Source organism: Monodon monoceros, unplaced genomic scaffold (assembly GCF_005190385.1).
Source record: "Monodon monoceros isolate NGI ecotype Baffin Bay Population unplaced genomic scaffold, NGI_Narwhal_1 Super_Scaffold_14, whole genome shotgun sequence".
Lineage (NCBI taxonomy): Eukaryota > Metazoa > Chordata > Mammalia > Artiodactyla > Monodontidae > Monodon > Monodon monoceros.
The window spans coordinates 39,041,604-39,055,829 of NW_021703770.1; the positions used below are offsets into that span (position 1 = coordinate 39,041,604).

The 14,226-nt window shown below is 32.7% G+C and overlaps 2 protein-coding genes across 2 annotated transcripts in view; both read left to right on the forward strand.

Annotated features, from left to right (window-relative positions):
* Positions 1 to 4,785, forward strand: part of FSBP (fibrinogen silencer binding protein) — a 5,369-nt gene extending 584 nt beyond the window's left edge. The window contains exon 2 of the mRNA XM_029223208.1: positions 3,942 to 4,785. Within this exon, the coding sequence (XP_029079041.1) occupies positions 3,942 to 4,467 (526 nt within the window). The 3' untranslated portion in view covers positions 4,468 to 4,785. The remainder of the gene's footprint in view (positions 1 to 3,941) is intronic.
* RAD54B (RAD54 homolog B) overlaps positions 1 to 14,226 on the forward strand; it is a 95,610-nt gene that overhangs the window by 39,136 nt on the left and 42,248 nt on the right. The gene's annotated exons all lie outside the window — the stretch shown is intronic.

A 14,226-nucleotide genomic window follows, 5' to 3' on the forward strand; every position in this document is an offset into this window, starting at 1 on the left:
TTTTGCCTGATAAGAGACAGGAACCACATACAAAGGTAAGCTTTATTTTATTTTGTTGTGAAAATTATGGCGCCTCCTATCTATTGGGCTCTGGCTTAGTTGTGATAAAGATATGCATAGTAAGCATCCCCACTACGGGAGCAGTGAATAGTGGCTTTGTTTTGTATTCTTAAAAAAGAAAAGTGAGGCTATAAGGAATTTTTCTGCTGCACTGGATTTAAGCCACTTTTTATTGTCTTCCCCTCCCCCTTCCCTCCTTCTGTAGTTTCTAAAAAGTAAAGGTTAGGGAAGAATAAATGGGATGTAATTTGTGACATTACCTCATAAACTTTTAAAGTTTTAAAATTAAATTGTTTAATTAGCTTCTGAGAGATACCTTTTTCTTATTTCATTTAAGATTACATTTCATTAGAATTTTCAATTTTGTATAAAGTTAGCAGTTTCAGGAAAAATGGAACCCTTGCTTTTTTTAATGAATTATCAGTGTCTACACTTACTGAATATTAATTGAGCTAAAAACCTAAAATGAACAATTAAGTAAACTTGTTAATGGCATCATTGTATATATTAAAGTTTAAAGTATTTTTAAATGTACAGTTTAAAGTATTTTTCTAACTTAACATTCAAAATAAAAAAGACAAGAACACAAGAAAAGGAGTTAATGCCTAATTAGGGATTCAGATTACTTAATAAAGCTAAAAGCTTTTGTTGTTTTTACACAATAATGGTCTAGTTTCACTTTGATTTGGGTTCATACAGGAAAGGGTAAGCTCTCCCATACTATTCTGCAAGGGTATCAAATTATGAATTTTAATATATCAATAAGAGCAACTGGATTAGAAACAGTTTTTTTGGTTGAATTTGTGCTCTACATAAGTACTTGCCTGGAAATCTTCAAAAACTATTATCCTGCTGCTGATTCAGATTTTAACCTCTGGCAAAAGATAAAAATGGCAGCTACAGGCTTCTTCTGAATCATTTAGGGTAATTTAAGCAAACTGTAAACTCCTTGTTAGTTGAGGAACCTTCAAACAAAACTTTACAAGGTACTTTCCTATTGGTGGAAGAGTCATTATATAAGCAAAATTATTAATTACCTATGAAATCCCTTTGAAGTTAGGGAAGAAATGGAAAAACCTTTTTAGCCAAACATATTTGTTATTTTGATAATTTACTAGGATAATATTTTTGAGCCCAGCTTCTTACCATATACTTCTTATTTCTAGTTGATAGCATAGTAAAAAAATAGCACCAGTGGGAATCCAAGATGTGGATACACAGTATATTAATTCATGGGGTCACTGCTTAAACTGTTCACTGTGATGACAGATGATTAAATCCTAGTATGCTGAATGTCCAAAAAAAAAAAACTCCACAGTAGGACTGTTTTATACTCATTAAAATTTTTTCCCTCTTTGAATCATAAAGAACAGTGGCTTTGCATTATAGGTATAAAACTACCTTTGGGGTATAGGTTTTTATAATTTGAAAACTACACATAGAAACTGTAGTTTTATCAAGTTGTGTATTTTAAAAATACACTGATATAGAAGAAAAATAATATATAAGATACAAAGATATATTTACATTTTGACCGCTTGTATGTGTGTGTATGTATGTATGGTATATATACATGTACATACATAGAATATATATACCTACACAGTCAATCTTTGGGACATCAACATTTCTCTGATTAAATGCGTTGATTTACACATTTCTATACCTACTGTTTAAACAATCAGTTTTTCAGATTTTAAAGGTAAGAATATCAGAAATACGCCAATTAAATGCTTATTTTTGTTAGCGTGTCTGCTCTGCCACTTTCTCTATACTAGCATTTTAATTTATAATATATTTATGTACTTAATATACTTGTTTGACATCATCTTGAATCTTAATTATCTCAGAAGTTTATAATTCACGATCTTAATTATACTTCTATATAAATATGACAGTTAATCTCATCAAACTCTCTATACTTAATAAGGAAAATATTACTGCTTATATAATTTAACGTATTTAAGTATATACAGCTATTTTGTAAGGCTATTTATTTCTACAACTGACATTGATTTATGTCTTTATATTTACCTCTCTTTAACATCAGATTATATTTTGTGTTTTTATAATCAATTTGATCCTCAGAGTTCATATTCATACATTTTAGAAGTTCTTTTCTGTTTTATCATTTTTTTGTGACCTCTAAGTCATTTTTAGACTTTGTTATGCCTTATTTGTAATGTTTTAACTAAAGTGGAATGGAATATTCCAGATATAAGGCGTATTTTTAATTTACATGGGAGTATATTGTCTATGTTTAATTGTGAGTCTTTATAGTCTATTATACATACTAATTTGGAAAAGTAATTATGTGGATTTAAAAAATTTAATTTATATCTGTTGTTTTAACTTTTTCCCAATCTAGGATTTAGAGATGTTAATAAAAGCAAATCTTACTAATTTGAATTACATTTATATTCCATTGTTTTGCTTTTGAAAATCATAAAATGACAAAAAAGGACAAGAATGAAAACGAAGGAATTTATATAATCTACAAATAGGTTTTTTATAATATACTAAATATCTTATTATTTCATTTGTGCCTCTTAGACAAATATCTGATATTTCTGGCAATTTAATGTTATTAGTAAGTGACATATGGGGAGTTTAAATTCTTTTCCTTATGTTCTACTTAAACTTGTTCCAGCATTTTAATCATCCATGTAGAATGTATTCTAACCTATATTACTTATTTATAATTTATAAAATGTTATTTAAATAATGTGAAGTGTAGCATTTCCATTAATGTTCCAATAATCTCTTTCACCTCGATAACTTTTATTTTTAAGTTAAGCAGAAACATAAATTAAAAAAAAACCCTCAAGAAACATTATGTATTCTTAATTCACAACTTCATGTTATACATGAAATTATTTAAAAACCAACAGAATTTTCAGGAACATTGTGTTTATGTCATAACAAATATTGTAATGTCAAAGTTTAAATTATGCTAAAACTGTAGTTGCCTCTAATAGGAATGCATATTTTATGGAAATTTCATGTAAATTTAATAAATTTTCAATATATCATATATAGGCCATTAAAAAAACATTGCATTGAAAAAACCCATTTCATTTATTCAATCATTCAACATATGATGAGTACCTGTGAGGTTCCAAGTAGAGTATTATACTGGGTACTGATGATCCAGTGGTAGATCTAAACCCTTGCCCTTGTACACTTCACCTGACCACTGGTTAAATTAGGATAGGTAAAGGGGAAACACCATTGCATCTGAAATTGGATAGTTAGGAGAACCCCCTGATAGTTGGGCATACCCAAAATCATACACAATCTTGTTTTTCGTGTGTGTGTGTGTGTGTGTGTGTGTGTGTGTGTGTGTGACTATTGAGAAATCAATACGTCTCAGAGATTGCCTTCCACTGTCCTGCTGGAAGTCATAGACCCTGGTGATTTTTAGATCAGGACAGGAGAGGAGAAGCAGGAGGCCTAGGACTAAGGTGTCGGGATAGCAAGGCCCAGAATGAATTAAATGACACTTTACACCATTTAAGAACCTCAGACTTATAGGGACAATTGGTATCTCTTTGAGAGTGTCAAAAATGCCTTTTCTTTTGTATTTACCTCGATAGCCTTGTGTAGTATTTGTAAGTTCCTGTTCTTTTAAGAGGCCAATTTTAAAGTTAAGGATGGAGAGAGACATATATATATATATATATATATATATATATATATATAAAATTAAAATCCCAACCATAGTCACTTTAATTTATTATTGCAAGGGTTAAAAATATTTTTTGTTTCATAGTTTTCTTTATAGCTTGATAATTTAATGTATATTAAATATGAAATTATGCTTTAAAATGCTCTTATATTCATTTGATTTACATTTTATAATGCTTTTTTGTGTGCTGTAGTGCAAACTTGGATGAGGAAGCACAGGCTGGTACAAGTTCACTACAGGTAATGTTGGACCACCATCCAGTTGCTATTACAGTGGAGGTGAAGCAAGAAGAAGACATTAAGCCCCCTCCTCCACTGGTTTTAAATTCTCAACAGAGTGATACTTTAGAGCAAAGAGAAGAACATGAATTAGTACATGTTATGGAAAGATCTTTGTCACCGTCACTTTCCTCTGTTGATATGAGAATGACATCGTCTCCATCTTCTATCCCAAGGAGAGATGATTTTTTTCGGCATGAAAGTGGAGAAAATTTTAGGTCACAGTTAGGGTATGATCCTCAGATTCTGCAAATGCTGAAAGAGGAGCATCAGATAATTTTAGAAAATCAAAAAAATTTTGGATTATATGTTCAGGAGAAGAGGGATGGATTGAAAAGAAGGCAGCAGCTAGAGGAAGAGCTGCTAAGAGCAAAAATTGAAGTGGAGAAGCTGAAAGCAATTCGCTTACGGCATGATCTATCTGAATATAATAGTCTCTAAGATTTTTTTTGCAGTCTTGCAATTTGATAATTTTAATTTTGGCCAAATTACTTTCATTTGGGAATATCCTGAAGCAGAGTACATATTCTTTTTTTTTTTTTGGCCACGCTGCACGGCATGTTATGATCTTAGTTCCCTGACCAGGGATCGAACCCACACCCCCTGCAGTGGAAGCACAGGGTCTTAACCACTGGACCACCGGGGAAGTCCCAGAGTACATATTCTTAAAAAATATTGTTAATCTCTATTATGAAAAAGGCTTTTTTGACATGATTTTCTAATTATTTAATTTTCCTTTGATATATATTAAAATGCTGATTGGTATGGTTATAAATTTTTTTGTCTTCCTCTAATTTTTTTCCTAAGATGTTTTAATTGTTGGCCTTACAAAAGATGTTTTATTTTGGTTATTAACATATATATAAATAACATATATAAATACATAAGTATTCTTTCAAAGTTCTGAATCTTCAGCATTTTTAATTAGCACTTTGAAAGCTGTATGTAGTTCAAAGTTTTTAAGTCAATCTAATTTAGAAGCAATACTAGCCTAATAGAAGCTTGTCTGTATGACATTGATTTTTATGCTTTCATTCTTTGACGGAGTAAGTCCTAGGATTTTAGGGATGGAAGGTATTTGGAGAACACTTTTTCCCACCTCAGTTTTGAGGTAATGAAACCGAGGTCCAGGGAGAACTCAATGATTTACTTGATGTAACAAAGCTCTTTATGGCAGAGCAATGACCAGCACTCAGTTTTTGTTTCTCTGTAATTTTTTTCCCCCTGCCATTCCACAGAAGTAAAAATCCACAAAAATATCCTACATGTTAAAAAATTAGAAACATTTATTTCATTAAAATTGCTTTTAAAAATTGGTGGGTTATGAAATCAGGGGAATTGTGTCAGTTACCCCCTTCCTCCTCCTCCTTTTTTTGTCCAGCAAAATAAGATATTCTATTGGAGCTGTTATATATTTTGACTACAAGATTTAATACGTCAATTCATTTGCAATGTCTTAGTCTGAAAAAGATTTCTTTCACAGTAAAATCACAGTAAAAACTTTAATGAACAAAATTAAAATTTTATTTAGAATAAAAATAGCAAAAATTATATGTTTATAATTTATGATATCTATAGTCTTTTATGTTTTTGTAAATATTGCTATTTTAGTATTTGTGGAAATAAAACCTTGATTCTTAAAGCACACATAGACATTTATGTTAAATCTTTAATATGTTTATTACTTAAGGATTTCTATTTTTGCTGGAACTGTGTTGAGGAAGGATATTCAAGCCAAGCTTTAGAATGGGGTAGGTAGGATTTCAGCCGTATTGGGGAGAAAGGATGTTTATGCCAGAGTGAGCAGCATGAAAAAGGCATAGAGAATGAGAAAAAGTGGGTCAGAGTGTATAAGCACAAATACAGTGCTAAGCCAGGTGATTTTTAAGTGATTTTAAGAGAGCATAGGGCCAATTAGGGCTGTGATAATCTGGACAAGGACATATACCTTGACTAACTGGTGTAGCTACCCTTGAGCTCCAGCAGAATTTTTACATGCAGAAATGAGCCAGAAATCTGCATTTTTATGAGAAATTTTTATTTGTAAAACATTTGCAAATAATTAAAATTATTTAAAATAATAAATAGACGAAACATGTGAATGGGCCTCATTCAGCCAGTGGGCTTTCGGCTCATGGCCTGTGGTGTAGAGCAGTGGTTCACCAAGAGTAGACCCTGACCAGCAGCATCAGCATCTCTTGAGAACTTGTGAGATGTGTAAATCCATTCCTTTCGGATCAGCAACTTGAGGGGTAGAGTACAGCAATCTGTTTTAATAAGTTCTCTAGAGATTCTGATGCAAGCGAAAAAACCACTCAAAGAACCACTGGAATAGAGTATTTTGAAACCTAACATGGTGCCTAAATCATATTAGATTTTCAGAAATTTTTGTTGAAGAGTGGGTGAAGGTAAATTGAGGGATATCAATTTGGAAGTTGGAGGCTGGTTGATGCCACATTATGGATTACATTAAATGCTGTTTTTAAGGAATCGAATGTGAATATATAATGGCAAGCCATGGAAGGCTTTTGACTAGGGACATATGACTAGAGCTCTGACTTAATGTCATAATAGCAGCATTTCAGGGTGGGCATTGTAGTGAGGGGAAATTAAATCTGAAATTTAGACTATGGCTATAGGAATAGAAAGAATAAAAATAAAATGGACTCTTATGGTACCGTTTTAGCTTGTTGACTGCTTAATTTCATTGGCGTTTTGTATCTGCTGTTAGAGTTAAGTATTTTATTACAAAAATGCCTTGAATGTATGATATATCCTTTTGACAATTTCATCTTTAATCTGTGCTTTGACTTTTCTTTCAGTCTGATGAATCTTATAATTCTTATTTGAGGTAATGTTTTTACAATATTATTCCAATAAATCTTTAAGGTAGTAAGCTTTAACTTTTTGAAATGATTGAAAGCAAATTACCACACAAAATGTAATTCATGTTATAATCTTAGCATGGTACTACTCAGAATTGTTAATGAATGTTCAATTTGAATGCTGACTTTGTACAGCTAAATCAGTTTTCCAGGTGTGTTCTGTGGAACATTAATTCTGTGAAATGTTTTTAGCCAAGTTATGTGTTCAAAAAAGTGCAATATACGTCTTTTTTGGTGGTTAGATTCTAATATAAGTGTGGAAGCTAAAAATGTATACTATATAAAATTGCCCTTGAAATTTTTTTTGCTGCCCAGAAAACAGTGTAAACATAGTCTGCTACAGTCTATTTTTCTCCAGCAGTGTTCAAGATTGTTGTTTCGTTGCTTATGTCATGTGACAAGAGTTGTTAGCATGTAGGGACTGAGTAGAATAAAAACCTTATTTTACATATTTTTAAACAACAGAATTACACTCATTGCAGTGAGTTTACTGCAGCAGTTTTTCTGAGTCAATCTTGTTTAATTTTAATCTGCAAAAATTAAAGTGAATGTGGTTCTGCTCCATTTTCATTGCTCCACCTCCCCACCTATGCAATTATAATTAGCATAGTATAGTTTATGGGAATTTCTGTGTAAAGAAGACTTGTTTGATGACTGAACTCTTTTTAGAGGCTGTTTATTATTATCTTGCAGAGTATCTTAGGGAAATTATGAGCTAAAGCTTTTTTCTTTTTCTTTCTGTATTGAGACTTTTTTGAGTTTTTGACTACTTACCAACTTACATTAGCAGTTTTTGCTGAGGACAAGTTTCACTAAGGGGAATATATAAGGGCAAATTCTATTAGTACCAATGGAATACAATTGAAGCCACCAGACATCCTACTATAGAGAGCTGTTTGGGGCCGTGAGTTTACTTACGAAATGTAATGCTGGAAAAACATAGGAAAGAGTGTTTTTATTTTTAAAATGTAGACTTGGTTCTGTAGAAATACTATTTCATCCAACATATTAGAAATTTAGATAGTGCCTAGTTATTCTTGCCACCTTCTTGTCTTTTCTTATCCATTTGAACTTAAATGGATGTTTGTTTTTTTACAAGTTATGATTTTATAAACCTAGGTATGATTTATAGTGGCATTCTGAAAAAGTTAATGAAGCTCTTTCATTTCTAACAAATGCCAGATTTCTTAAAATATTCAAATTAAATATTTTCCTTTTTTGTATAATGTGACATCAACTTGGTGTTATTTTATTTTTGAAAGATTCACTCTACCCTATTGCCTCTTTACTTACATGAAAATGTTTGAAATATGAATTATTTTCCATGTGCCTTCTTTTAGAGTAATGTCAAGTTTTAAATAGATATGTTTAAATAATTAAGTGTGGTAAATTGTAATTAATATATACTGTAGATGATAGTGGTTAAATGCGTTGTTAATACATGTTCTTTTAAATACATGGTAATACATTGTACTGATTTGTGTACTCCTTGTGTGTGCCATGAAACAAAGAATTCAGTACTATAGAGGTAAATTTTTTTGATGAGGCATAATTGAAATACATTTCTTTAGGTGATATAATAGATGCCAAATGTACCATGTCTAAATTTCATAATATATTTATTTTTTTCAAATGTTAAGATTCACAAATTCTCAAAATCAATTAAATATTTGATGGTGACTTTGATTGTAAATAGTTAAAAATAATTAGATGAAATATGGTTGTAGTACTTAACAAATACAAAAGAGTAAATTCTTAAAATATTCAACCTAATTAAACATTAGCAATCATGCTAGATCTTGTATATAATTTTGAGAAATTGGTTCTGTATTTTTTAATGTATCTTCTTAAAGTTGTTTCATTAAAAGTAGCAGGTATAATGTGAATTTATATAATTTATTTTTAGTTTTCAATTCCTTTGTAAATAGTAGAAAGCAAAGTAAATAAATAAATAAAAATACCACCCAAGTTAGCCCAAACAATTTAAACTAAAATGGATGTATCATTAGACTTACACTTTGTTAGTAGATCTTTCATGAGTGTGAATTCACCTCTGTTACAAAGATTAAGAAATCCTTCAAATGTATAGAAATGAAAAAATTTATAGTAAACATTCATATGCCTACCACCTACATTCTACAATTAATGTTTTGCTGTATTTGCTTTATCACATGTTTATCTGTCTATCCATCCATACATTTTTTTTTAAGAAAACTTATTTTAAAACAAGTTGCAGAATTAGAATACTTTACCCATAAACACTTCAGCATGAGTATTATGAACTGGAGTTCAATATTTATTTGTGTGTGTATGATTTTTTAGGTAAGATTTACAAAGTGAAATGCACAAATCTTAAATGCACCATTTGATGAGTTTTGACAAATGACTACACCTGTGTAGCTTAAACCCCCATCAAGATTTTAAAAGTTATCACCCCAGAAAGTTCTCTCCTGCCCCTTCCTAACCAATACCCTGGTACCTCAGGCAACCACTGTTTTTAAAAAAACACTAATTTCTAAAAAAACAGATAAGTTTTGCTTGTTCTATGACACAGTATAATTGAGATCATATATAGTATAGATCCTTTGTTTCTGTTTTTTTCACCCGTCTTAATGTTTTTAATATTCATCCATCCTCTAATCAGTAGTTCATTGTTTTTTGTGGCTGAGTAGTATCCATTTTATAAATATACCACAGTTTGTTTATCCATTATCTTTTGACGCACTTCTGGGCTATTTCCGGATTTTGGCTGTTATGTATATTATTGTATAAATGTGTTATGGACTTAATGCTGGATTAAGGAAGATATATGTTTAACTTTTTAAGAAACTGCCAGACCTTTTCTCAAAGTGATTGTACCATTTTACACTTCCCTCCATAGTGTATGGATTACTATTTTTTTAAATAAAGCTTTGCATGTTCATTGATTGGAATGTCAGAATTGAAATTGATGAATAACTTTTTTTGATATTTAAATGAATTTAAAATGCTGGGCAGATAGTTTAGATATCTGGGAATATTATAGTTTTACTGATTTTTTTTCTATTTTAGCACTTATTGCCACTTATTGCATATATGCTTTGACATGAAGTACTGAGAAATATGATAAAATGTATATATAGTCCCTGCCATGCTCATGAAGTATCATTCTGAAAATGATCTTTAATGCAAAGAAATAACTTCTAGGTTTATTTTGTACGTAATGATACTTGTACTTAGTTGACCTTCATTCTGTTTTGTTAAAGAAAACTATGGATGATTAGCAGTTTGAAGTAATTTGTATATTAATGTTTGTATATTTTTTAGTGTAATAAAAACTATATGTTTTAAATCTTATATTTATATTGCAGTTATATGTTAATGCATATTAAAAGTTCTGGTAGCTTTTGGTAATTTTGAAACTCAAAAAATACAGTCTGCAAGAGTATTTACATTTTTTATTGAATTTGATGATATATGAGATTTTAAATTTTATTTGCTCCGTTGAAAACAGTGTGTGTATTTAGAATTGTTAAAAAAAAAAGAATATTAAAGGCTTGGGTTTATGGAATGTATAATTAAACCATGCAACCCTAGAGTTACTATGCTTAGGACTCATTCATTAAGATGATAATGTCTGGGCTTCCCGGGTGGCACAGTGGCTGAGGGTCCGCCTGCCGATGCAGGGGACACGGGTTCGTGCTCCGGTTCGGGAGGATCCCACATGCTGCAGAAAGGCTGGGCCTGTGAGCCATGGCCGCTGAGCCTGTCTGTCTGGAGCCTGTGCTCCACAACGGGAGAGGCCACAGCAGTGAGAGGCCTGTGTACCGCAAAAAAAAAAAAAAAAAAAAAAAAAGATGATAATGTCCACTATTAATATTAAAATGACAGTGTCTCCCCCTTCCTCTTTTATCAAAGCATGGTTTTAAGCACTCTTACCTTGTGAATCTTGCTGTAGGCATTCAAGCCTCTTGTTTATGAAGACCATTTTTGGTGTTTATTTGGGCAGTAAATTACAGGGTCAAGGGGGAAATAGATCAAAACCAAGTTCAGAAACAAAAATTACAGGTAGAGTGGAATTGTTAGTGGTGGTTAGTCTGGGATATAGCAAATTAGTCATTATTTTATACATTACAAATAGTCTAGATGAAGGCAGTTATGTTCCATATATGTTTAATTCCCAGTTATCTTCATTCTACTTTTTTGCAGTCATTCACCCTCTCCCTTCCCTGCCCTATAGCCTACATTTAAAATGGGGCTAAATGGGAAGGGACTAGTGCAAGATGATGATGATAGTTAACATTTAGAGAGCACTTACTACATGGCAAGTACTGTTCTAAGTATCTTATATATATTAGCTAATTAGATGAAATACGGTTGCAGCAAGTCTGTGAGGTAGGTATTAGTATTACATTCATTTGGCAATTCATAAACTGGCAGAGGGGTGAGTAACTTGTCCAGGGTCGCATAGCTAGTAAGGGACAGACTCAAGATTCATATTCAACCAGTCTTGGCTTCCGAGTTCATGCTTTTATCTTTCTTCTGTTCTGCAAAAGAAAGGATATATCTAATTCTGAGAGTCTTATGGTATTTCAAAGTGATTATAAGAAATTCTGGATTCTTAGAATTTAACTACTGTCTTTTGTTCTAGTCAGCTTTTTTTTTTCTTTTGCAGGGGAATGTTTGGACATAACAGCGTAACAGTCAGCTCCTGAGAATATAACAGGATATTTGACTCTAGGAATGTTTTTCCCAGCCATTTTTGATGAAGACACGCTTTTTATCCCCTCTTTAACAGCAACCCTGAGGAATTGCACTTTCCTGTTAGATAACCAAGTAAAAAATGGGAACAAATTTGAAAAACACAGAAAGATATTGTCAGTATTTTTTTTTTTTTTTTTTTTTGCGGTATGCGGACCTCTCACTGTTGTGGCCGCTCCCGTTGCGGAGCACAGGCTCCGGATGCGCAGGCTCAGCGGCCCTGGCTCACAGGCCCAGCCGCTCCGCGGCACGTGGGATCTTCCCAGACCGGGGCACGAACCCGTGTCCCCAGCATCGGCAAGGCGGACTCTCAACCACTGCGCCACCAGGGAAGCCCTGTCAGTCTTTTATTTAGTGTACAGAGACTGCTACTGGTAGAAATAGTGTAAAAAGAAAACTAATTGAAATTGTCCAAAATTGCACATCACAGATTTTTTTAGAATTAAAAAACTGATCAAAGCATCCCATCTTTTTCGTTAATGCTAAAACCCTCAAAACTTTATCTGGAAAAATCAAGGTTCGTGAAACAACAAAACTAACACATGACAAGTAACTTACCTAAAAACTGGTAACTTTTTTTTGACTAAAAACTAATGGAGTAATACAGTCTTCATAATATTTAGGCAAAATCTGATTTAGCAAAACTGTATTTGGTAGAAATTATAGTTATAAAAGAAAATTCATGTTGGCAAAAGCTATAATCAGGAAAATACTATATATAGAGAAGTGACCGATGAATCAAATCTTTGTAATAACATTTACTTGGAAAATAATCCTGAATGTACAGTATGTACAATAATGCAGCTGGGTTCAAAGTTAATTTCTCAGGCTACTTTCTCAATGAAGATTAATTTTAAAATTAATTAATTAAAAAAATTAATTTTTTACCATCTTTATTGGAGTATAATTGCTTTACAATGTTGTGTTAGTTTCTGCTGTATAACAAAGTGAATCAGCTATATGCATACATATATCCCCATATCCCCTTTCCTCTTGCATCTCCCTCCCACCCTCACTGTCTCACCCCTCTAGGTGGTCACAAAGCACCGAGCTGATCTACCTGTGCTATGCAGCTGCTTCCCACTAGCTAGCTTTTTTTTTTTTTTTTTTAGCTAGCTATTTTACATTTGGTAGTGTGTGTGTCAATGCTACTCTCTCACTTTGTCCCAGCTTACCCTTCCCCCTCCCCGTGTCCTCAAGTCCATTTTCTATGTCTGCATCTTTATTCCTGTCCTGCCCCTAGGTTCATCAGAACCACTTTTATTTTTTAGATTCCATATGTATGTGTTAGCATATAGTATTTGTTTTTCTCTTTCTGACTTACTTCACTCTGTATGACAGACTCTCGGTCCATCCACCTCACTACAAATAACTCAGTTTCTTTTTATGGCTGAGTAATATTCCATTATATATATGTGCCATATCTTCTTCATCCATTCATCTGTCAATGGACACTTAGGTTGCTTCCATGTCCTGGCTATTGTAAATAGAGCTGCAATCAATATTCTGATACATGACTCTTTTTGAATTATGGTTTTCTCAGGATATATTCCCAGAAGTGGGATTGCTGGATTGTTTGGTAGTTCTATTTTTAGTTTTTTAAGGAACCTCCATACTGTCCTCCATAGTGGCTGTATCAATTTACATTCCCACCAACAGTGCAAGAGGGTTCCCTTTTCTCCACACCCTCTCCAGCATTTATTGTTTGTAGATTTTTTGATGCTGGCCATTCTGACTGATGTGAGTTTTGATTTGTAGTTTTGATTTGCATTTCTCTAATGAGGTAATTCTGCTTTCATTTAATATTTTTATAATCATGAAGGAAAAATGTGCCTAGAATCAAAATGGCAGTTTTGAAAACTACCTGTTGTTATTGGAATATGGTGATGACCAAGATCAAAAGAGACCCTCCTCTCAACACTTTATAGTTTAGTGGGGAAGGTTTACATTAAATCATTTGTCACATAATTAATTGCTGAGTTAATGCTGAGATAATAACGCAACTTGACGTAGTTTGGCAGTCAGGGAAATTTAAACTATGGAAAGCTGAGTAGAAGTTAATTTAGATCAGTGTGTTGGAGGAAGAGAGGTAGAAGGCCCTTTGGCTGGAAGTAGTGTTTTCTTCAATACCTTTAAGACAAATGCATGATCAGATTTACATTTAAAAACAGATATAGTAAGTATGGAAAATGGCTTTAGGGAGTAGAGTTGGCAAGAGAAGACTTCAACAGAACTGTTTGGAAGACCCAACAATAATGGTACAGTAGTCCAGACCAGAGATGATGACTTGGAAAGAGTAGAGATAATGCAGAAGGCAAACAGTACACAGCTTTGAGAACCATGGAGGGGATAGAATCATCTGGGTTTTGTGGTTGATTGGCTCTGGAACTGAGAAAATGAAGAATGTCGTGGATGATTTCCAATTTTTGGCTTGAATAAGGTGGTAGTACTTTCACTGAGAAATGGGAAAACTGAAGGAGGAGCAGTTTTTGAAGGGAAGAGAAGTGAACCTGGTGAGTTGGAGATGTTTATGAGACATTCATGTGGATCCAACTGGATATACTGGTATACTTAC